Source organism: Lethenteron reissneri, chromosome 33 (genome assembly GCF_015708825.2).
Source record: "Lethenteron reissneri isolate LAM-NWPU_2019-01 chromosome 33, ASM1570882v1, whole genome shotgun sequence".
Taxonomy (NCBI): Eukaryota; Metazoa; Chordata; class Hyperoartia; order Petromyzontiformes; family Petromyzontidae; genus Lethenteron; species Lethenteron reissneri.
Window position 1 is genome coordinate 14726137 of NC_083811.1, and position 25048 is coordinate 14751184.

A 25048-nucleotide genomic window follows, 5' to 3' on the forward strand; every position below is an offset into this window, starting at 1 on the left:
ATACATGTTTTTTTGGGTTAATCGCGTAAATATAAATGTGTTGTTAAACCCGCCACCACCCAACACAGCCAATTGCATTTGTTAGTCAGCTGTGCACGTCGGCGGAGAGTTACAGCGGTGCCCCCCCCCACACCCCGATATCACATCCCTGCTTACACAATGCCGCCCCAGTACATGCACTCGTCATAATTGACTCCTACCTGGGCCTCGAAGTCCCTATCAATAGGAGGACATCATGCTTGGATACCATGTCCAAATTATAAAATAGTTCTTTTATATCCTCCTCTGGTGCCTCGGTGGGTCCTTCACTGGCACGTCGCAATGTCTGAACAGTAGCCTAATGCGAAAACTTGCTCACGCACTTTGCGTACAGCAGTGTCACTACTTTACAGAGGGGGGCCACACTGGCGCAGATAATGTTGTTTTAGGATCAGGCAGAAGGGATGGCGAGGTACAGCGGCATTAGCTATGTTGACCTATCGACCTTCATCTCGATGCACGTACGTACACGTGTGACAATAAAGCAGCTGCACTCAACTACTGGTGCTGCTCACCACACCGCCTTGCAAGTTAGAGAGTTGGTCCAGCACCGTACAAGTGTGGCCACGGTTTTGTAAAATGAGCCCACTGTTGTCACTTTGCAGGCACATAGCTATTTGACAAACACACGACTTGATTTACCTACGCGAGTGTACATGCGCGCCAAAAAAAGGATCCTCGCAGAGTTGCGCCGACACCTGCGCCAGAATGCCTGTCACACCTCGAGCTTATTTACGATTGCCTGCCCACGTTGGTCAAGGGTTGATTACCCTTTCCACAGCGCAAACCCAGACACGTTTCTCAGTTAGCCCAGGTCTATGAAAGCTGTGCAGCGTCCTGTAGTAAAGTTCAACACAATACCACTACCAGATCTCGGTACAAATCTATTCCTGCAGTCTGAACACGGATGCTAATTCTCGGGGCTGTCCAAGTCAAACCCAGGCAGGTGACAACCCGAGGTTGGGTGCAAAATGGCACCCCACCCATTCCTCCTGGAAAATTCGCGAACAAATTACTCATGAACCCAGCCGAGTGGATCATTTCTCTTTGCATAATTTCTGGAAAATGTTGAAAATGAACCCTCCCAAATATAAATAATTTCTTGTTGGTTATTTTCCCATCTTTCCTTTCAAGGTAATAATATTTGGAATTTAGATTTCCGTAAAAACAAATGTGAACACTGTATAAATTGCCAACACTCATTTTTTAACTGATCATACTCAATACCGTGGGTTATTTTTCTCTTTATTTCCCATTGCATTTCACATTACATCACCACACAGGTTCAAAGGCAATTGCTTAACAACGGCATAATTTACTTAGCTGCACAATAATTTAGTGCAAATAGACATTGCATTTGAGTAATCAAGCTGATCCATTTTTACAATTCAACATTTTGTTTACAGTTCCTAAATTGAACACATTCACAATATAGCATTGCACAATGCTAGAATATCACGACAGTCGGTGACATCAATTCAAACGGTGGGTGTCTGTTAATCAGTGGCTGTCGTCACCACCATTGCATCGCCATCATCCTTTACTTTCGTGTTTGAAAGTTCTATTGATGTTTTAGAACCAAAATCAGAGCTCTGCTAAGCGAGCAAGGCATAAGGCTGGGCCTCAGGGTGGCAGTGGGGGGGCATGAGACATCTAAAGATGCCCCCCTCCCCCCACTTTTATGATTTAATGAATTGTCAAATTTTCAGGGTCACAATTCAATAGAAAAATCCATTCATGTTTTAAGATTGAATTGAATAACCCCTGGCTGCACATGATGCAACATATATGCAAATCACATTTTTGGGGAGATTCTGACAATTGAATGTGCTGTATGTATTGCGAGAGAAATAATGCGTTTTAATTGATGGATCCACGCATCATTACATGCTTCGTGGGCAGTTAAAGTTCTGGTGGCGCGCTCATTGTGTGCTGGCAGTGTGTGTGGGCCATGTGTATATATCTGGCAAGAAAGATATGTACTCGGGGCTAAAGAAATGCGACTGAATGAGGGCGCGCTTATCCACTGGCTCGGGAAGTACCGAGGCGAGGCCGATGCGGTATGCCTCCTCCACGACCTGCAAACGCGTGGGGTTTGGGTGCGACAAGGGAGGAATGTGGGGACAATGACGAGTCAGGAGTGACAGGGTGTTACGTAAAACGTGGGATTAAAGGGGGAATCACAGAGAAGGCATAACGGAGCCATCGCAACATTCAGTGAAACGAGACGGAATCGTGGTGAAAAGACAAAGTGAGATAGATATGCCAACCAATTGTATTTTATCATGAATTGATAACTTAGCAGTACAGTTCTCAGAGCCTTTTTTCATATTAAAAACAATTTGTCCTCTGGAGGATAACAAACATGTACCTAGCTGAGTTGCAGAGTACTAGATTCACATCTGGATGGTCACGCATTCAAATGGTTAACTTGGCCCGTAATCCCTGTGAGGTCAACACAACAAATGCCGATTTTTTTGGAATGCAATCGATGGTTGTCCTATGCATGTGCAGTGAGTCACTCAGAGACACTAATAGTAGGAGGCACTATTTATTATTGCCTTCACAGGTACAAGGAGTAACTACACTATGGTGTGACTAACAATGTCGATGACGTGAAGATGGTGACAAAGACTCCAGCAGCACGACGGGTTCCACTCCAAACAACAGCCCCGAACCTTGCTCTGAGTCCTCCTTTTATCCCCCCAACGTTGCCTCACTCCGCCTCCGGCCCCGCCCCCTTCTAGAACCTACTAGAAGGTTCCCGGGCTTTGCCTCACGTGCCCCCTCTATCACCTTTGCCCCACATCCCTGTCTCCTGCCAATCACATGACCTGCTGGCAGACAGGGCTGCTACAACCCACAGATCCCCTTCTCTGCCAGCAACCAGCGCCACGCACCATAGTGACCCATTCCATGTCACTACACATGGACTGGCTTTTGCAATGAGAATATGGAATTTCCATAACTGAATAAAGACCATCACAGTAGGCGAACATTGGCCCATATATGTTTGAGCACTTTTTAAGTTTGCATATTGCCATACTTAAGGTGCGTACACAGGTTAAACATTGTATTGCATCTCTTTAAAGACAATCACAGTCAATGGCCACCAGGTAAACTGCGATATTTGTATGTATTAATGTATGTTTAACATCTTTTGAACTGTTTGTAGCCAACCGTGCTAAACAATTGTGCGGGGAAGAACAACAAACTAACACAAAAAGTAGTTCTAAAGAAATTAGTTCTCAATTTAGATGTAAAAGTGCATAGCTCCAGTGGCTTCCTAATATCGGATGGAAGAGCGTTCCAGACGGCTGCAGAAGCGCATCTGAAAGCGTGCGACACATTGACCGTCTTTGTTTGATGGTTAGCAAAAAGCCGGTGTGAGGATGACCGGAGTTTGCGTGATGGTTATGCTCTTTAACGAGATCAGCAAGGTATTGTGGTTAATTTAAGCAAGCACTCTGTGTGTAATGAGTGCGACTTTTATAGCAGACTGTATGAATGCTCACCTTGAGAGCTATGTTGAAGGAGACATCGCGAATAGTGTTAAGAGGTGGGAAAAGTCTCCCTTCAGCCAAATGTTTGTCGGTCACCTGCCCTGCCAGTGCCTGCCATGACAAATTACCAGACACATTCAAGCATTGGTATTCAACATAGGTAATCATATCTAAATCACCTGGATGACAAGTACACAACAAAAGAAATATACTACGCCAACCAAACCACAGACCATCAAAGTAATGGTTAATATTAAATTTTTGTATCTCTTCATTCATGTGCACTGGATCTAAAAATGCTGAGCAACCACAGACAAGCATTAGGGCAGCCAGGCAGTGAGCTGGAGCAAATGATTAAACAAGCTTTAAAGTCCTCTCTATATTAAGATATGTATAGCCGAATAATGAGTGTGTATGCACGTGGGAGGAAACTTGAGCAACCAGAGAAAACCCCCACGATGCAGAAGGAGAAGATGACATCAGTCCAAACCAGTGAGATGCATGGAGTGATGTGCGCCCATGTGACGTTACTCACCTGTGCACTGCACAGAAAGATCTGGTCGGGGATGTGGCGCAGACCGCAGGCAATAGTGCCCAGCGCGGCACCGGGAAAGATGTACGCATTGTTACCCTGGCCAGGGTGGAACACGCGTCCATCTGCCAGCTTCACCTCGCCAAATGGACTTCCACTTGCGAAAATCGCTTGACCCTGCGTACGTATACAAGGGCAAAGATCCCCCCGCATCGTCTTTAACAGACTGCCATGGGCTGTGATAGCAACCATAATACAGTGGGCTGTGGCAGCAACCATAATACATAATCATTCATAATCAACGTTTTTGGGTTAGATCGCGTTATTTATAAATGTGTCATAACCCTCCACCACCCGACACGGCCAATCAGCAAAAAAGTGTCACGTTGACAAAAGACAAATAGTTCACTACCTTAGCCCACCGGTGTGTTGAAGTGTGAATCCACAACATTTACAATTTTTGAGTACGACGTTTCGCTGGTAATTGCATTCAGAATCATCGGGCAATTCGCCAGAATGGTGAGGCTCTGCTCTTGCTCCCGGTCTTAAATAGAGCAGCAGCAGGGTGAAATAATCATTTAACTCATCAGGTGCAACGATTTGACGCGGAGGGGGGGGGGTTTATTGTAATTATATACTAGATTAGTAATCAGGCAATTGTTACGATGTGAGTTGTAGATTAGTAATCAGTTGTAATGTGTGTTATTGTAATTATATGCTACGTTAGAGGTGGAGGGTTACGACACATTTATACATAACGCGATCTAACCCAAAAACGTTGATTATGAATAATATTGGTTGCGAAAGCCTACGTGTTAAACCATAATACAGTGGGCTGTGGTAGCAACCATAATACAGTGGGCTGTAGTGTCAACCATAATACACTGGGCTGCAGTATCAACCATAATACACTGGGATGTGGTATCAACCATAATACCCTGGGCTGTAGTATCAACCATAATACACTGGGATGTGGTATCAACCATAATACAGTGGGCTGTGGTAGCAACCATAATACAGTGGGCTGTGGTAGCAACCATAATACAGTGGGCTGTAGTATCAACCATAATACCCTGGGCTGTAGTATCAACCATAATACACTGGGATGTGGTATCAACCATAATACCCTGGGCTGTAGTATCAACCATAATACCCTGGGCTGTAGTATCAACCATAATACACTGGGATGTGGTATCAACCATAATACCCTGGGCTGTAGTATCAACCATAATACCCTGGGCTGTAGTATCAACCATAATACCCTGGGCTGTAGTATCAACCATAATACCCTGGGCTGTAGTATCAACCATAATACCCTGGGCTGCAGTATCAACCATAATACCCTGGGCTGTAGTATCAACCATAATACACTGGGATGTGGTATCAACCATAATACCCTGGGCTGTAGTATCAACCATAATACCCTGGGCTGTAGTATCAACCATAATACACTGGGATGCAGTATCAACCATAATACCCTGGGCTGTAGTATCAACCATAATACCCTGGGCTGTAGTATCAACCATAATACCCTGGGCTGTAGTATCAACCATAATACCCTGGGCTGTAGTATCAACCATAATACCCTGGGGTGTAGTATCAACCATAATACCCTGGGCTGTAGTATCAACCATAATACCCTGGGGTGTAGTATCAACCATTATACCCTGGGCTGTAGTATCAACCATAATACCCTGGGCTGTAGTATCAACCATAATACCCTGGGGTGTAGTATCAACCATAATACCCTGGGCTGTAGTATCAACCATAATACCCTGGGGTGTAGTATCAACCATTATACCCTGGGCTGCAGTATCAACCATAATACACTGGGATGTAGTATCAACCATAATACCCTGGGCTGTAGTATCAACCATAATACCCTGGGGTGTAGTATCAACCATAATACCCTGGGCTGCAGTATCAACCATAATACACTGGGATGTGGTATCAACCATAACACACTGGCTGTGGTAGGAACTCTACTTTACCTGGGTGGCTTTGTAGCACTGCTCAGCCGTGCACTCCGCCTTGCTGGTCGGGTTGCTGAGCGCGTACACGATCGGCCGCTCATTGAAAGAGGCCATATCGCGCAAGATGGCTTCCGTGAACACTCCTGCGATGGCTGCGACACCTGTGCAGAACCACGATGCAAACCATGAGGCCCTGGGGACTTCTCGGCGAACACAAACTACAGTAGAACCCCCTCTTAACGATGGTAATTGGTTCCATTAAACCTGTCATTCGGTGATTTGGTTAATCGAGTATGAGAAATACACGTTTAAGACTTGATTCGGTCCAATAGCATCAACAGTTACCCTTTTTCACCCACAAAACTACTTTATAACATTGTAACAATGGATATTAATACATAAAGATATCAACAACATTATAAACACATAATATTAAAAGAAACATGGTTAATCGATGTATTAATTAATATTGACTGTACCGACAACAGCCCGTCGTTAACAGGGGAATGGTCGGTAAGTGAACACATTAGGCTCTATGGAGGCCTGTCGTTACTATACAATACTATACATTACATAATACACTATACTACTCTACACTCCACTATAAACTACACTATACACTAAATTATACACTACACCACTGTACACTACACATTAGGCTCTATGGAGGCCTGTCGTTACTATACAATACTATACATTACATAATACATTATACTACTCTACACTCCACTATAAACTACACTATACACTAAATTATACACTACACCACTGTACACTACACATTGGGCTCTATGGAGGCCCGTCGTTAAGCGATTAGTCGTTAACAAGGGTGGTCGTTTGTAGGGGTTCTACTCTACGCTACTATACACTATCCTACTATACACTACTATACTCTACAATACTATTCATTACACAATACACTACTATACACTACACTACTATACATTACACATTGGGCTCTATGGAGGCCCGTCATTAGGCGATTAGTCATTAACAGGGGTGGTCGTTAATAGGGGTTCTACTGTACGTATGAATAAGAAGCTCGATTCGTGAATTGGAAACTGTATTTATCTTGGAGAAATCTGATGAGCTGTGAAGCTCTTTTTGCAGATGTTCGATCGGGGCGGGTGAGACAGTTACAACAATAAACAATACAAAAAACGATGGAAGTGCAAAGTAAAGGAAAGGTAAGCATATCACTAAAAATAAATAAACTAAAACGATCCTATTCTTATTTTACCAGGTAAAGCCCACTGAGCTTTTAGACATTTTTCAGAAGCGACCTGGCCACAAATGAAAGCTCATAAATAAACATTATCATTCTGATTGAGTGATTTTCATGAGAAACGTTGAGCAAAAATCCATTTGTCTTAAATTGTGGATTACTTCAAGCACCATTTCTCTGAGCAAAAATAGAATGGTGCACATATACCTGAGCACAAGAAGCTAATATGGCGCAATTCCCATAAATGGACAGGGCCAACAAATCAGCCCTGATCTGACACACATGTAAACACATGGATACGAACGTGGGCGAATGACTCTACGGAAATATTAAACTGCTTGATCGATGCTAAACCCCTCCTAGAGCTACAGTAGGGGAGCACACCTGCATCCCCCTCATATTTACGCAGACAAGACAAAGATCCCCGGTATAGCCTTAACAGACTGTTGGGGCAAATGCTGTTAGTCAGCACCTATGAAGGCCAGCACAGCACACAAGGGGGTGGGTGGCCAGCAACACGGCAGAGCGCCTTTGTCTGCCCAGTGGCAATAATTACACACCGCACGAGGTGCTCATTTGAGGCTGAGTCGATCTAGGAGAGGCCCAGAACAGGTTCAGATAATCGTCACTGGTGTTGGCCATGAGCGGGGATCGAACTCGCTACACTACCGACATGAACATGTCTGGATATTCACACTTTTGAGCGTAAAATATAGGACTCGTCAGTTTTGTGCCACTTGAATGTTGTTCCTCGACGCACCGATGAGCGCGGTTGGTCGAAGCGTGTGCACGGCCTCAGAGAGCGTGGTCACTGCGGGGTGGTCTTGAGCAAACTCTTTCTTCTCTGAGGTCAGATTATCCCGGCTCTGTCATGCACACCCAACACAGAAACGAAAACTCACACACGCACTAACACAGCATTTCTCTGGGCAAAAATGTTATTCTAATATCACACCTCCGATTAGCGTACGGTGGGAAAGAAGTTGAACATACATACGTACACCTGAAAGGAGATACGTAAATAGGGTTACAGAACATTCACATACATGGCAGACACAAGCAACACTTACCGTACAGAGGTGAAACACAACCATTCGAATCCACGTTTTCAATGCTATCCTTGCGTGACACTGGCAATCAACGTCAAGCTCAGGCATGAAGAAATACATTATTCGTTGTTTCATCACCAAACAAGGAGTAAAATCACATGTGTGCATGGCATATAACGAAGGATGCCACCTCCTCTCCAGGTTTGAACCGGTACAGTTCGGGAATTGGCATCTGTGTTGGCGCAGCAGGAATAGATTTGTACAGAGATCTGGTGGTAATATGTTGATCTTGATTGCAGTAGATGGCACAAGAGTGTTTTTTTTCTAGACATAGACTGGGAAATATATCTTTGGTCTGTGGAAAAAGGTGGCAAGCCCATATCGAGCCTGGCTAAGATACTATTCCAAGCCGAAATATAGATCTGGAATGGTTCCACCCAGGTGCTAGTTGCCTTAAAAATAGTTATCTTGACACGGCAATTCAGAACCCCGTCCCTCACCTTAATGATAAGTCCTTTGGAATCAAGCATCCAGATGCGCGAAAGTGCCTTCTGCCTCGGTGTCCCCTCCACCTCCATGCCCATCACCAGCAGCCCCGCAATGCCCATCGCCGCCTGAAAGCGACGTCAAATTGCAGTGTAAAACATGGCACGTACACTGCATGCACACACACAGTGCAGCGGTAACAAAGGTGCAGGGGCCCGAGTACAGAAAGAAAAACTCGGAAACTCTGGCATTCAGTGAACGACTGTAGTAAGAACCAAATTGCCGTTAAGAAAAAAACCTGATTACAACTCAAGGAGACGTGAGGTGTGATAGTGATATAGCAATGCTGTGGGCGTGCCGGCCGTCGCTCGGGGTTACGTCATCACTCCCACTGCATCAGCCAATCAGCTGCCAGGAAGACCCCCGCCCCATGCAACATGGCTTACATGATTTTGACTTAAAGCTTTCATGACTGCAGGAATTCATATTTGTAGGTCTTTCGGTAAAGTCACGTAGATAGGTTCAAAGAAAATAACAAAATAATATTATGTAATTTTCTTTGAACCTATCTACGTGACTTTACCGAAAGACCCAAGAATAAGGCTTCCATGATGTCATCTCTCCACGTGCTCCATCTGGTCTAAGGCAAAATGATTATGTTTAAAAATATATATATTTGTAATTAATGTTTTCGATATCATAGATGTTATCGTTATTAATTTGTAAAAGTATGTCATTTAATTAATAACCCTTGCACATTTTGACAAGAGAGGTACGAGCAGTCCTGATCACCCTTATGTTATCTCCGAATTTAATGACGCTTTATCGTCGAAACTTCCCTGCAGAATGCTAGTTATCACAAGCCTTAACTTACGCAATTTATAAGATTGCTAAAGTTTTTCTGTCCTCGGGTTCCTTGGTAAGGAAGGTTTTTAAAAATGGACTTTAGCTCGGCACGAGGATTACCTTACTTCCCCTGGCGTTTGGACGGGAGGCAATCACCGCTCTCAGGGACGATGGCAGGTTGATACATTCACCAAGCACGTGTAAGTTATTAATTCCTAAGTGCCCCCCACCGCCCCGCTCCCTCCACTTTGTTTCTTAAGTTCCTATTTCCTCAGCTTCCACTTCCCGTATACATTATTTTTACATGAACCCTGCAGCAGCGAGCCTGATCACCCCCCTTCTCTAAATTCAGGAGCACAGTGTTCGAACATCGGGCAGTTTCTGTACCCCCACCCCACTACTCCCTACGTCGTGGTTTGTGCCCTGTACCGGGCTCCTGCTGAAATATGATTTTTTTTTTTACAAAATTAGACTTTAATGAGTTTGATAACAGCCGTTGATCGTCAGTTAGTGACACCTATAAGACGTTTCCAAGAGGGAAATATGATACTGTACAGTATTTGTTGCTAAGGGTTTTTATTATGTTTGATTGTTGACAATATATCTCATAAAGGTATTCACCATATCCTCAATTATCGCCAACATATTAATTAATGTATTTAATGTATCCTTGATTCTCGACAACACGAGGTCACTAAATCACGAGGTATTCAACATGATCAAATATCGAACGTACAAACAGCTCCAACAAGCCGCATTGCTGCTCTCACCTCGCCCGCTCCCTGGAACAGGAACTTGTGGTCCGAGAGACGGTTCTTTGTGATTCGCAAAGCCGCCAGAATGCCCGCTAACGCCACCGCTGCCGTGCCTTGAATATTAAGCGACCCAACAACACGTGGTGGTTAGGTGATGCAAGCTAAATTAATGACAGTCCCAATGGCCCAAAACGTCTAGCGGCCAGCAACAAACAGCACGATAGAGTTGTAAGATACAAGAGTTATACACGTTTCTTGAATTGGCCGAGGTTATTCAAATATCTCTGGAAAAGAAACGATGGGAGAGAATTCCAAAGTGGAGCGGGTGTGAGGGAAGACACAGAAAGAGAAGTCAGGTGACCTGCGGTGTGGTGAGTGAGCAGTGAGTGGGTGGGTTTATGTGACCTGCAGTGTGGTGAGTGGGTGAGTGTGTTGATGTGACCTGCAGTGTGGTGAGTGGGTGGGTGTGTTGTTGTGACCTGCAGTGTGGTGAGTGGGGTGTGTGTTGTTGTGACCTGCAGTGTGGTGAGTGAGTGGGTGTGTTGATGTGACCTGCAGTGTGGTGAGTGGGTGAGTGTGTTGATGTGACCTGCAGTGTGGTGAGTGGGTGGGTGTGTTGTTGTAACCTGCAGTGTGGTGAGTGGGGTGTGTGTTGTTGTGACCTGCAGTGTGGTGAGTGAGTGGGTGTGTTGATGTGACCTGCAGTGTGGTGAGTGAGTGGGTGTGTTGATGTGACCTGCAGTGTGGTGAGTATGCACCATATGAATGAGACAAATTAGTCAGTGTCTGGTAGACCGAGTCCACAACATGGGTGGAGGAATCAACGCGTGACGTTCAGTTGAACAGTAACCATGGTAGTGGTAGTAATGATAGAAGGGAATGAGTAAAGTGATGAGGATTGGTACAGGAATCGTATCTGAGTAAGCAGAGAGGACTGATACACGAACGAGGCAAGTATCATGGTCAAATTTGTTGTCTTCCTCATATTCTCCACAACGACGCTAACGATGCCTGTGTACTCCATACTACTCAGACAAAACTCGCAAAGCAACCTCAAGAAGCACCCACCCTGAATGTCATCATTGAAGGTGCAGTAATGGTCACGGTACTTTCTGAGAAGACGGAAGGCGTTGGTGTTGGCAAAGTCCTCAAACTGGATCAGGCAGTTCTTGCCATATCTGCCCAAATCAACAATAATAACAACAATTGGCATCCATTTACACATTACACATGATCTTTTCCAGGCTTGGCACACGTGGATGTGAATGAGCTCCATGAGAAGACATTATAAAGCAGGCTCAGGTGATGAAGGTTTGCAGGCTTTAAGGACAAACATACGCACAAACTAAATCACCGCTTAGTTTTCTGTAAAACCAAAGCTTGGGTAACATAATTGTTGCTGCCAAGTTGAAAACAAATTGCAGGGAACCAAAGAGGTGCTCTAGCGAGTGTATGCATCAAGGTGTTGAATTAATTATTGAAGGCACTCCAGGAGTGATATGACATCAAACTCCAAGGCTGCCCTCTGGCAGGAGGTGAAGTGCTGTGAGAGTTCTAAATGTGAAAATGTCATCTCATCTCATCTCACGACGCTAATGAAACGATTAAAATCTAAATTTGAGCTGTAATCAAAAACACAGAAATGTAAAATCCTATCCCGGCGTCTCCTGGGTGTGTGCGATGTGCGATGGCAAAGCGTGGTGCTACTCGCTTGTTCACGATGGCCTGCATGAACTCGTCGATGAACTCATCGTAGGCCGCTCCGCGTACTCGCTTTTGCTTCAGTCCGATGTAAAACGGGTCTTCTAGCAGTGACTGCAAGAGTAAGGCGCATGGGAAAAAACACAAGAATCAGTCGATGAAGACAAATTCGACGATTTTTATTTTTATCAAATGCAGAATAGCAATTATAGGTCAATTGATTAATTACATTTCGGACCCATTGAGACAATGTCTCATTTACCTGAGTGAACAAGTGACCATGCAGTGATATTTACCCCTAAACATATAAAGAGACTCTATAATAGAAGTTCAGTTGCACATTAGCTATTGTAGCAAAATAAATATGCAGGCAATATGCCTCCTTTCCATATCTGTCCTTCCACATAAAAAGAGTATTTTATCAAAATGCCATTTGCCACACGGCCTTCTGGGAGTGCACAATTTCAGCAGCATTGGTTCCACACAAGAACAATCTCGATCGGTTTTGACATTCAGTGTCTCATCCACAGTCAGACTTGAACTAACGTTGATGAACTGCCAGACGTATAACGAATCAAAACTGCTCAAACTAAGCACTCCCAGAAAGTTGTGTGACTATGGCGCACTGCCTTCTGCACTCCCGCTGGCAGTCAGTCACTTCCTTAATACTCTTCTATTACTATAGCCATGCTTACTGTTCCCATGGACTTCACTCATTGATTCCTCCACCCACGTTGCAGACTCGGTCTACCAGACACTGACCATTTCGTCTCACCCACACAGTGTTCATCCACCATCACACACTGCAGGGTCACAGCACTTCTCCTACTATTGCTTCTTCCCTCCCCTGTGGAATTCCCTCCCATTGCCCCTCCCCTCAAAGCCTTGCCCAATTCAAGGAAGGTGTGAACTCTTATCTCTTACAACTTTGAGAGTGCCAATTGTTGCTGTCCGCTTGACGTGTTGGGCCTTTGGGCCTGTGCTCGTATAGTCTGGCTCTGCATGCGTTGTCCACGTGCGTGTGTATAGCCTCGGGAGTGGTCGTGTAGCGGTTCGCGCGCTGCACTACGAACCCGGCGAACCCGAGTTCTGTTCCCGCTCACAGCCAACACCAGTGACGATTATCTGAACTGGGCCTGGGCCTCCCCTAGGGTGACTCAGCCTAAAATAAGTACCTGGTGTGGTGTGTAAACATTGCCGCTTAGGGAGACAAAGGCGGCCGGGCGTGGTGTTGGCCACCCACCGACCTCATGTGCCGTACCGGCCTTCATAGGTGTTCGCTAACAGCACTTTCCCTAACAGGCTCTACATGTGCATATTTGCATTTGTGTATAGTCTGTTCAGGCTATACAGGGAATCTTTGTCTTTGTGTATAGTCTGTTCAGGCTATACGGTGGGGGGGGGGGGGGAATCTTTGTCTTTGTGTATCGTCTGTTCAGGCTGTACAGGGAATCTTTGTCTTTGTGTATCGTCTGTTCAGGCTGTACAGGGAATCTTTGTCTTTGTGTATAGTCTGTTCAGGCTATACGGTGGGGGGGGGGGGGGGGGGAATCTTTGTCTTTGTGTATCGTCTGTTCAGGCTGTACGGTGGGGGGGGGGGGGGAATCTTTGTCTCTGCATACGCACCTGGTTGTCTGTGCCCACGTCCAGCATCACGGGTAGGCACTGCTGCGGCTGCACCCCTCCGCACACCGTGTACAATGCCAGCTTCCCCACCGGGATCCCCATCCCGTAACTGCCGAGGTCGCCCAGCCCCAGGATTCGTTCCCCGTCCGTCATGACCACCGCCTGCCAGCAGGGAGCCACAAAGAGAGAGAGAGAAGCAGGGATGGGGGGGGGGGACGCAGTGTGTCGTCTGTAATGTTCACCAGTGCGAGAATGTAATATAAACACCCATGAATGGAGTTTGGTCAAAGGTCTCAATAGAGGATTGCAGAGCTTGGGTAAATTGTTTGTGGCGCCAGCGCTGGCTGCCTTCCTGTTAGCATGCAGTTTCCTCGGGCCTCCGTGTGAAAACTGGGCACCATTACAAATTCTGCGGCGTTTTAAGAAGCATCTTGCACGAGTGGTGTCATTTACAAAAAGCAGATAACAACTTTTGAAGAAATAAATTAAAATTGAAACTGAAACAACAGTAAGGCTTGGCGAGTACAGTGAGCAGAATGAACTGCCTAAAAGGCCTCAAACATAGTGTTGGGGTAATTGTTCAGGTCACTTTGTACACGTACTGACTCCTCACAATCAGCAACGTTTTGCAAGTTTATATGTGTTTCTGACATGGCGGCAGAGCTGCAAATCTTGACATCAAAAGTGCCAATTCGCCAAATTCAGCTTCGTCATTAACGCCTGTCTTGGAGGAATTGACTTCCGTAAAAGCTGGACAGAGAATCGAGCTACTAGCTATCTGTACAATGTGCAAGTGTCCATCCGTTACACTGTGTATCTCGCAAACGGTACACCGTGTTAACAAACATAAAATAATGTGTATCTTGGTGCGGACATTCCTACAAATGTATCACCTTTCCGAATTAACATTTTGCCCCCCAAATTTCATGAAAGAATGTCCAATACCAAGCAATGGGAGCCAACATTTTACTGAAGCATGACTCACACTTTATTGGTAGAATCGTCTGGAAGTTGGGTTCCCCAATGTTTTAAATTTAAACCATTTCCACATGACATCATCATCCCTGGTCAAGGTGGCAAGGAGGCAGTGTTTAGGGCGGTATGCTGTAGCAACGAGGGGATATTCTCTTACTCGCCATCCGCGTGCTCTCCTCAGCGTGCGTCTCCTGTAGGGCGATGACGTACACGTTGTTTTCCCTCGGGTTACTGGCCAGAAAAAGTAATATTTAGGCCTTGAGAGTCCTTCAATGTTGAGTTGGTGTCACTCGAAGACCTCACCCCGTCCAGCTTCCGGCTCCTTAGAGAAGGGCCTTTTTTTACATTCAGATTTACTGATCATATCTGGATTAGATTTAATGACGCTATTATTTGTCTTTAAGGTAGAACACATAACAGGTGGGCCGCGAGTAGGAGGCTACTGTCTCCCATCCTTGGGTGTAACGTAAACGACGCATTATTCCTGTCTCGTGGGTCTTCGATTGAGAGCACACACCCTGATGTCACTCTCCGGCCATGATTTGAGGACCGTTGCGATGTGTCCCTTGTCGTGGATGGTGATGAACAGCCCCCTGTAAGACAGGCGGGTAAACAGCACAGTAAAACATAAAAACCCCAGACAGGTGCCCTTTCGCCCAGACACAGTAACCTCAGCCCACTCCTCTCTTAACCATTGCCTCATTCCTTTGCTCTTCCCTCTCCTCGCCCCCCTCCACTCCTCCTCATCCCTCTCCTACCCTTTCGTGACCACAGAGTACCCTCTATCACGGTCACTCAATCCTCAAACCTCGCATGCCCCTGCCATCGAAATCATTCTATTCTGTCACTTTGTTTTTAGCTACGTTAAGCGCTCTAAAGCAGCAAAATTATCTAAATAGTCTAAACATGTGTTTAGATTATTATGCTACTGTAATACATGTTCACTTTGTTGAGCTATCATTTGTGGCCAGGTCACTTTTGAACAATAAATATACCTCAGTGGGCTTTGGCTGATAGGATGGGGATAGTTTAGTTGTATCTGTATGTGTTTGGGTGATTTGTTTACCTTTCTTGTACTTTGCACTACTAGCATGTTTTTTGCACTGTTTGTTGCAACGTTCTTACCCGCGCAAAATGTATATCTGTGAAAAAGAGCTTTATAGCCCATCGGATTCCTCAAGTATAAGTAAATATTCTAATTGATTCTTAGTGAAGGTGCTCTACAAATATAAAATAAGACGGAGCTGTGTCAACATGGAACACGCCACCAGTCTCATCTAAATAAAATCTCGAATAAAATATCACAGTACATCTTCAACTGTGACGGCTCGAATGCATTCTATATGAAGAGATGGCTGTGCACCAATATCATTCATTATTTTTGTACTTTTTTTTATTGTGTGTGATATCCAATGGATAAATAGAAACTGCACAAGTTATAAATATAATGTTAAGCGTACGTATCATTACATGTTTGGTATGCATGTGCATGTGTGTGGGTGCCAACACCATTGATAATTATCTGAACCGGTCCTGGGCCTCCCCTAGGTCGACTCAACCTCAAATGAGTTCCTGGTCCTGTGCGTAAACATCGCCACTATGGAGACAAAGGCCGACCGGGCGTGGTTGCTGGCCACCCACCCCCTCGTGTACCGTTCCGGCATTCATAGGTGCTACTCGTTAATAGTATTTGCCCCAACAGGATGTGAAGGCTATACGAAGGATATTTGTCTTCATGCCGGCCTTCATAGGTGCTCGCTAAAATCATTTTCTCCAAAAGTCTGTTCAAGCCTGTAAGGAGGATCTTTGTCTTTGTGGGAGTAAGTGGGTGTATGTGTGAGTGTATAAGTGTGGGGAGCGGTAGCGCAGACGTTAACATGCCGTGCAACGAACCCAGCGACCCGAGTTCGATTCCCACTCACGGTCAACACCACTGACGATTATCTGAACCTTTCCCGGGCCTCCTCTTCGTTGACTCAGCCTCAAATGAGTACCTGGTGAGGTATGTAAACATCACCACTAGGGAGACCAAGGCGGCCAGGCGGGGTGCTTAGCGACCCACCCCCTCGTGTGCTGTACCGGCCTTCATACGTAATACTCGCTAACAGCACTTGCCCCAACAGTTTGTCAAGGCTATAGGGGGATCTTTGTCTGTGTTGTCTCTGTGTGTGCATGTGTGTGTGATTGCGTGCTTGCTATGTGTGTGTTAATCGACACCATGAGCACCCTTGCAAACGACATGTCCCACCTTAAGGGATTCCCAGGTGAATATATTTTCATAAAAAAAACTTGTTATAACAAACCGCTCTCAGCACTAACAGTAGCGAACTCAGAGCGCTGGCAAACCCTCTCCCATCGCACTTGCCCTAACAGTCTGGTAAAGGCTATACACGGTGGGGGATCTTTGTTGTGGGTCAGCGTTACCGAGGTCTGCGGAATGCCAGGCCGTACTGCTGGCAGGCCAAGCCCACGGTCGGGGTGTAGACGATCGGCATGAAGCGCTCCACGTTGGACATGAGCACCTTGTAGAAGAGGCGTTCGTTACGGTCCTGCACCCCCATCAGCAGGATATACCTATGCACAGACACACACGTACCTAGTATGTTTTATGCAAGCGTGATATTATTCCACTTGCTAATTCCAGGCAAGCTTCATCCAGTCTCAAGAGTCTTTTTTTCAGGAGGGTCCTGCCAGGTTTTCGGCAGAAGGGGACAATGTTGCTGCTGTGTGTGATCCCAACTTTAGTAATTTGCAGGTAATTTTTTCAGCATTGGGATGTTTTGGTCAATACCGGTTACATTGTAGTTATATGGGTTTTTCCAAGGGAGGAAACCAGAGAGCGTGGAGGAAACCTAGGAAGAACTGGGCAGAGAACATAACCAACTCCGCACAGAAAGGCACCCAAATCGGTAAACGTGTAGAGTAGTATGGAAACATGACTTCATGAGCGCGGTGAGGCGCGATGACGTCATGTCACCTCGTGGTACTTAAGGAGGTTCGGGTGACAAAAGCAGGGTCGTTGTGGGAGCCTGGGATGGAGAGCGTTTGAAGAGATAGCTAGGGGTAAGGCTGAGAGAAGTCTGCAAGAGCCAGCTAGGGTTATGTGGAGCGCTGCTCTCCTCGGTCGGGCGGTGTTGGTTAAGCCCCCGTCCCAACTCGAGTGAGAGAGCCAAGAGATAGCCGGGCTAGCAGCAGATAGAGCCCGAGGTCCCCGTGAAGGACCCAGTGTAGGGACACCTACCTCTGGTGCAGTTTATTACTCCCTTGTGTCAATAAACCGGCGCAAGCCCTTACCTGGAAACTTGCCTCCGAGTCGTCATTCACTACACAACAAATGTACCCGGGGCCTCCTTACCGTGAGGCACGAGTGTTACCACTCTACGTCACCCTGCCGTGTAAGCATATGGTATTGAAGGCACAGAGTGCATCTAAAGAAATTCTCACTAGAAGGTTCTGGTTAAAATTTAGGGCTCCACGTTTTACAGAGCCGGAGTCAGATGGAACTAGCAGAGACATCTGTGGCAGAACATTCACCAGAGAGAGATCCTCTTCATATCTGACTGTGCTGTTTGCCATCCCTCAGATCCCACTACATTAAGAGTCTGATGCATGCTAGGTTCACATTTGGGGTGCTGCGGTGGCAAAATGTTAACTACCTCGTCTGGTATAAAGGAGGTCGTGGGTTCGATCCCAACGTTGACAACTGTATATTTGGAGTTTGCTTGTTCTTCTCATGGTCGCGTGTATTTTCTCCAGGTCCTTCGGTTTTCGTTCCACATTCAGAAACATGCATTTAGAGTATTTGGATGTATAAATTTCCACGTGATAAGAAAGATCATTGGGCGATCATTTGTGGTCAGGTCGCTGCTGAAAAAGAGCTGTATAACTCAGTGGGCCTTACCTGGTAAAAAATGTTTTGTATAGTTTTCTGATATCCTATGTGATCACAAGTTGAAGCTCAGCATAAACGTGGGAGACTGTTCCACCTAAACCTACATTGGGGATTATGCTTCAGCATGCAACGATCTCAAAATACCGCCAGTCAACAGAAGCAACTATTACATCTCGAGTGTTGCTACATGCCCCCGCTGTATTGTGCACCAACGTCCAACCGCATTGAGCGTGACATTGGCACGTAAAATAACGATCGATCGATAAAATTTGATTGGCGTCGCTTCATACACTGGCGATGGAACTCCACGCACGGACGCACCGGTCGAGGTCGTTGGTTTGCCGCTCGAAGTTCTTGATGACGTGCAGCACCTGCACGTCTTGCGACAGGAAGCAGGGCGGCAGCAGTCCGTGAATCCCCAGGTGCTGCCGCTCTTCCAGCCCAAAGGCCATTTCCTGTTGAGGCAACGTCGAGAGGGCGTCACAGTCGTGTTTTTTTAAATCCTCAATTCATCCCAATTCATCCCACCACGTGATGAGGAATCCCTCCAGAAATCTCGTAGAGTAATACACCTTACGTGTCTCTCAGGAAGAATGTCCATTTTCTGTTCATTTATTCATACAACATATTTCACCTGGAAAATCCCTTGAGATGGGACATCTCGTTTGCAAGAGTGCCGGGGTGTTGATTGACAATAGCTATCAAACACGTATTGACGCATATACAAACATGCACACAAAGACAAAGATCCCCCGTATAGTGAAGGCCACCACCACGCACGACTGCCTTTGTTTCCCAAGTGGCGATGTTTACACACCGTACCAGGTACTAATTTGAAACTGAGTCGACCCAGGGGAGGCCCAGGACTGGTTCAGATAATCGCCACTGGTGTTTGCAGTGAGCAGGATTCGAACTCGGGTTGCCGGGTTGGTAGCATAGTGCACTAACCACTGCACCACAGCTCCCCACGTACACACACGTACATAACAACGCCTAATGACAAGTATACACAGATGTTAAATTTGTGACTTACATAGAATGCAAGTACACAGTACATATCACACCAGTCGATCGAATAAGTCAATATATGAATAATTTGATGGTGCACGCCGCCGGTTTGTACAGAATGCACTCTCGCAGTCATAGTTGCGTGTGTTTGGTCATTGGTTCCTTTAATCCTCAAGCAGCTCTGCATCTGGGTAATGTCAGGGGCGCAGCTGCTATGCAAGATACGACTGTGGACCCACCACCTTTCTCCCGACTTACTTTTTTATTGAAATAGCTACGGATGTTTTTCACCACGCATATAATAATGTTAGGCTATAACCATATATGTTATTTTAGTTGCACCGTGTATTGGGTTTAGAGGAAGACAGTCTTCGCCAGTAACAATATTAACAAAAAAAGATTTGAAGGTAACAATACTACTCACAATTAAGTTACCGTGCATCTTGCTTTCATGCGCATGTCAGTGAGCAAAAAATCTACGGTGTTCAGTAACAAACATTTATGGTGAATTGTAATATTTTCTTATTATAATTTTTTTATCAGTGTTTTCTTTATCTGTTGATTCGGGGTCGCCATGTGGCCAACTGGGCCCCTATGCATTGCGCCACGCTGCGTTTGCCCCTCCAATTATGCGCCCCTGGGTAAGAGTGTTGCCTTCTTAGGTCAACGCTGCCCTTCGCAGTAGTAACAAGAGGCTACCTCCTGGATTAGGAGGACTGGTAAAAGGACCAAGGTCGCTGCGCTTATCTCCTCCACAAGCGGAAGATTAAAAACAGGCCACTCGATGTATGTGGCAAGCGTTACAATCAATGAACCGCCTCGTCAGTTCATGCACATTCGGGGGAAGTAGAGAAGCCATCCACAACCTCACTCGGAAGACCTGGACTGGCTAAAGAACCCGTGACCTAAACCTCTGACAACCTCACCATTGGAACCTCATTTGCCAGTAGCAAAATATGATAATTGTTTTTTTGATTATCTTTCATTTAATTTTATTTTTATTTTCTTGTTTTATTTAACTTAAATTTATGAATGAGGCCCTGACTGGTGAGCATTTTAAATTTCGTTGTACTGGTGACAATGACAATAAACGATCTATATATCTATCTATTTTACCCTTTTATCTGGCAACAAAACTGACACCTTTTTTTACAAGGAGTCATGTTTGCATTGACCACAATACCTGCAGTCGGAATGCAAACAAAAAAACATAACTCTGATAATGTATGCACTGTCCTTGAAAATTCATTTTTGTTGCCAGATAAAAGGGTAAAAAAATAATTATCATATTTTGCTACTGGCAAATGAGGTTCCAATGGTGTAAATGCTTACCCCGAGCTCTCATACTCTGATGGTGCATTGTCCTTGAGTTGTGCGCCTTTTGGCGTCATCTGGTCCAACACCATGTGAGACGAGGCTCTAAAGAAAGCTGTCTCGGGTGTGGACCAATCAATTTCAAGGACAGTGCATACATTATCAGAGTTATGTTTTTTGTTTGCATTCCGACTGCAGGTATTGTGGTCAATGCAAACATGACTCCTTGTAAAAAAAGGTGTCAATTTTGTTGCCAGATAAAAGGGTAAAAAAACAATTATCTCTGACAACCTGCTGCTCCCCTACAATAAGTCTGCTATTCAACAGCAAACCACACGGCAGACGAAGAATTGGCCCATCTTAGTGGAACCCGCTGATGGTATTTTTTCACATAAATGAAAAAACCTCAATCATAAAATGATGACGCCTTAATCATTCAGAGTGATGAGACGGCCTGCCAGAATTACAGCCTCGTATCGGAGGCCAACTAACCACCCAAGCAACCTTTCTCTTCCATGGACCTCACACACGTACTATCAATGAGATTCTGAAAAAAATGTATACATTCTTAATAACATACAATGAGCAGACAATACATATCTGTAATCTCCACATAAAAAAATCAAGAACATTGTACACATTCCATCAGCCACACGGCCTTCTAGACGTGCATACTTTCAGCAGAATTGGTTCAGCACAAGCAAAACTCTGTAACGGTTTCGACATTCAGAATCTCATCAGATGTCCATAGGCAAGGACCCTCTCTGTTAGACATGAGTCTAAGTTCAATACAAAACGATATTATACTAAATACAACATAATCAATAGCGTCGCTGGAGGGAGATCGTCTGCTTATTTATTTGAAACATCAAGTGTCCAGGTGTTCTAGTTTAGGGTACAAATGAAGTCGGTTTGGTTGAGTGAGCCTGACCCGGAGGATCTGGTTGCACTGCTCTTTGGGATGAGCTGATCAAACATGCGTTAGGCCAACGTTGGTGTGGAGTTGGCTGGGTGGGATGAGAGGGTGGGTGCTGGGTGGGATGAGGGGGGGGCTGGGTGGGATGATGGGTGGAGGTTAGCGCGCTGCGGGGGTGGGCTAGGAATGTGGGGTACGGGGTGAGCGCAGAGTGGGGCGATCGTGGGGTGAGGGGGCGGTCTGGGTGACACCGTCACTGTACAGACTGAACTTAAAATAATCACCAGCACACCACCACCACCCAGATCAACACGTCTCCCAAACACAGGGTGAACGGACTTCCAGATGGCGTGACACGAATATCCAGTGTACGATTCGTACACATAAATCAATCAACATAACAATCGTGCACATACACGGAATGGTGAATGAACAATGTGCAAGTATACAGTATTGGTGTTCAATGTAAACTATGTTCATGCTAATTTATTGGCTACGTGCACGCGGAGATGGTGTGGCCTGAACCATCCGCGGCCGCCTTTGTCTCCCCGTCGCCTTACTCATGTAATGCTTAGTTGTCAATTCGCATATTCGCCACTGCTGTTGGCCATGAGCGGGGAATCGAACTCAGGTTACCTCGTACCTGTCAACCCATACGGTTTACCCCGTATTCTCGTACATGGGAAATTGAGTTTTCAGGTCCATACGGCGTACATCCGTTTAATTACTGGCAAACATTGATTATATTGTCTGTTTATTTGTGTTTCTCCCTTGTGATGGGACTTTGTAAGATGGACGTTGATATTTATAAGGGCACGGGGTGACCAATAAGGGCTGTAATAAAGTCGACACGGATAAGGTGTTGACAGGAATGTTACCTGTTTCGTAGCGCAGTGCGCTAACCACTGCACCACCACTCACCCTACTTCAGAAATTGGCCACACATGCAGCTGCAGCAGTAGCAGCAGCTGAGGCGATGCTCAGTTTACACAAAAACAAATATCCCCTGTATAGCCTGAATATATTTTGGGACATGTGCTGTTAGCGGGCACCACACCAGGTACTCATTTGAGTCTGAGTCGACCTAGGGGAGGCCCAGGACCGGTTCAGATAATCGTCACTGGTGTTGGTGGCCATGAGCGAGAATCGAACTGGGGTTGACCAGGTTCGTAGCCCAAGGCGATAACCGCTACACACATACACACGTACACAACAAACACAGTGACAAATATTGACACAACAACGGGACAGACCCAGCAGGTGGTATGGGTTGAAGGAGATGACTGGCAGATGCACCACTGCGCCAAATATTGACAAAGACAAAGATTCCCACCATATAACCTTCACATACTGTTGGGGCAAGTGCTGTTCGCGAGCACCTATGCAGACCGGAACGGCACAAGAGGGGGTGGGTGGCCAACAACACCACGCCCGGCCGCCTTTGTCTCCCCAGTGGCGATGATTTTACACATTACTCATTTGAGGCTGCGTAGACCTAGGGGAGGCCCAGCACCCGTTTAAATAATCGTCGCCGGTGTTGGCCGTGAGAGCGGGAATCGCTGGGTTCGCAGCACGTTAACTGCTCCCCAAGTATTGGCACAGACAAACAAAGACAAAGATCCCCCGCATAGCCTGTAACACACTGTTGGGGCAAGTGCTGTTAGCGAGCATCGATGAAGGCCGGCACGGCACACGAGGGGGTGGGTGGGCCAACACCACGTCCGGCCGCCTTTGTCTCCCCAGTGGCGATGTTTACTACACACCGCACCAGGTGCTCATTGAGGCTGAGTCAACCTAGGGGGTGCCCAGGACCGGTTCAAATACTCGTCACTGGTGTTGGCCGAGAGCGGGGATCGAACTCGGTGGCCGGGTCCGTAGCGCAGCGCGCTAACCACCTAACCACGTGGTGCTGGCCGCACACATTAAAGGGCTTTAACAGCACGTGGCTTTTACATCGCCCGCGTTCAGAAGGGCCGTGCTGACGGCACGAGACCCCGGCGGGGATTTCTCCAGACAATGGGACGACCCTCGCTCGGATGTTCAGACGAGCGAGCAGACGAGACAGCGGCTGAATGCATCGAGAGCCGATGACCAACGAGAGGTGCCACGGGATTTCAGTGCTCCCGAATATTCGCACAGAGCATCAGCCTCGGACTATTGGCAAAACGACTGCACAGGAAACTGCGACGAAGTGGAAACGACAACAGCGGCGCCAGGTGTCGGTACGCATCAATCCCCGGCACTCGAGCACGAATGCCGATTCCCGGACTGTACCGGGTAGAACCCGGACAGGTGGCAACAGAGGCGCGTGGGTGAGTCGCTGAGTGACTTGGGAAATGAATGAGTACGTGGATGAATGAGTGGGCGAGTGTCTCGAGTCAGCCGTAGGTCTATCAAACTACTGCGCAGTACTGTATATTGCAATAAGTTCAACACAATACCGGCGGTATAGTACCATGATCTGGATATACAGTATCCACAAACTCCTGCCACTCACACACACAGATAGAATGCCAATTTCCCAAAGTGCCACTCTGCGTGGGTAAAACCCGCACAGGTGGCAAACCGATCCAGTTTCCTCTCCGCGCGCCCCCAGACACTTGTTGAACGCAGCAGGGGCGAGCGCGTCCAGAGCCCGGGACTCGATCGCGTGCTCAGTAAGCACGCGACGGGGTGCGGAGTTCAAAGTGCGGGGTGCTGGCAGTGCAGGGTGTGTGGTGTGTGGTGCAGGGTGCGTGGTGCAGCGTGTGTGGTGCAGGGTGCATGGTGCAGGGTTCGGTGCAGGGTGCGTGGTGCAGCGTGTGTGGTGCAGGGTTCTGGGTGTGTGGTGCTTGGTCTGTGGTGCAGGGTGCTTGGTCTGTGGTGCAGGGTGCGTGGTGTGTGGTGCTGGGTGCGTGGTTTGGAGTGCGTGGTGTGGGGAGTGGGGTTCATGGTTCGTGGTTTGTGGCGCACAGTGTGTGGATACGCAGAGCGGTGTTCATCGTGCGGGGTGCGTGCCGCGTGGTGTGCGCGATGCGGGCTGCCGCTGCCGCTGCTGTTGCTGCTCGCCTTGTTGAGGTGCGGGTTGCGCGTGACGCTGTAGCCTCGCAGCTCCGTGAAGCCGCGCCCGCAGCCGCCGTCATCCTCGCGTCGTGCCGCCATCGCGCCCACAGTGACCGTGGCGAAGAGCGCAGAGAAGAAGGTCTCGCCGGCCCCAGCGGGGAGGGAG

At 46.7% G+C, this 25048-nt stretch overlaps 1 protein-coding gene across 1 annotated transcript; it reads right to left on the minus strand.

Moving 5' to 3' along the window:
* Positions 1 to 1267: 1267 nt before the first annotated feature.
* On the minus strand, positions 1268 to 25048 carry LOC133350376 (NADP-dependent malic enzyme-like). The gene is made up of 14 exons (XM_061564694.1): positions 24889 to 25048; positions 18924 to 19057; positions 17135 to 17284; positions 15228 to 15303; positions 13736 to 13897; positions 12120 to 12223; positions 11477 to 11586; positions 10424 to 10521; positions 8822 to 8935; positions 8033 to 8138; positions 6066 to 6208; positions 4078 to 4251; positions 3555 to 3653; positions 1268 to 2117 (listed from the first exon to the last, which is right to left on the minus strand). Exons 1-14 carry the CDS (start codon positions 24979 to 24981, stop codon positions 1962 to 1964), a joined length of 1719 nt encoding a protein of 572 aa, XP_061420678.1. The 5' UTR covers positions 24982 to 25048; the 3' UTR covers positions 1268 to 1961.

What these genes read in the sequence shown, in the direction of transcription:
- LOC133350376 (XM_061564694.1), bottom strand. Translation starts at nt 24,981, where the DNA reads ATGGCGGCACGACGCGAGGATGACGGCGGCTGCGGGCGCGGCTTCACG. An exon ending in CTGGCATTCCGCAGACCTCG is followed by an intron (nt 15,304 to 17,134) that starts GTAACGCTGACC and finishes CCTGTCTTACAG; the next exon opens with GGGGCTGTTCATCACCATCC. An exon ending in TCTTTCTGTGCAGTGCACAG is followed by an intron (nt 3,654 to 4,077) that starts GTGAGTAACGTC and finishes TTGTCATGGCAG; the next exon opens with GCACTGGCAGGGCAGGTGAC.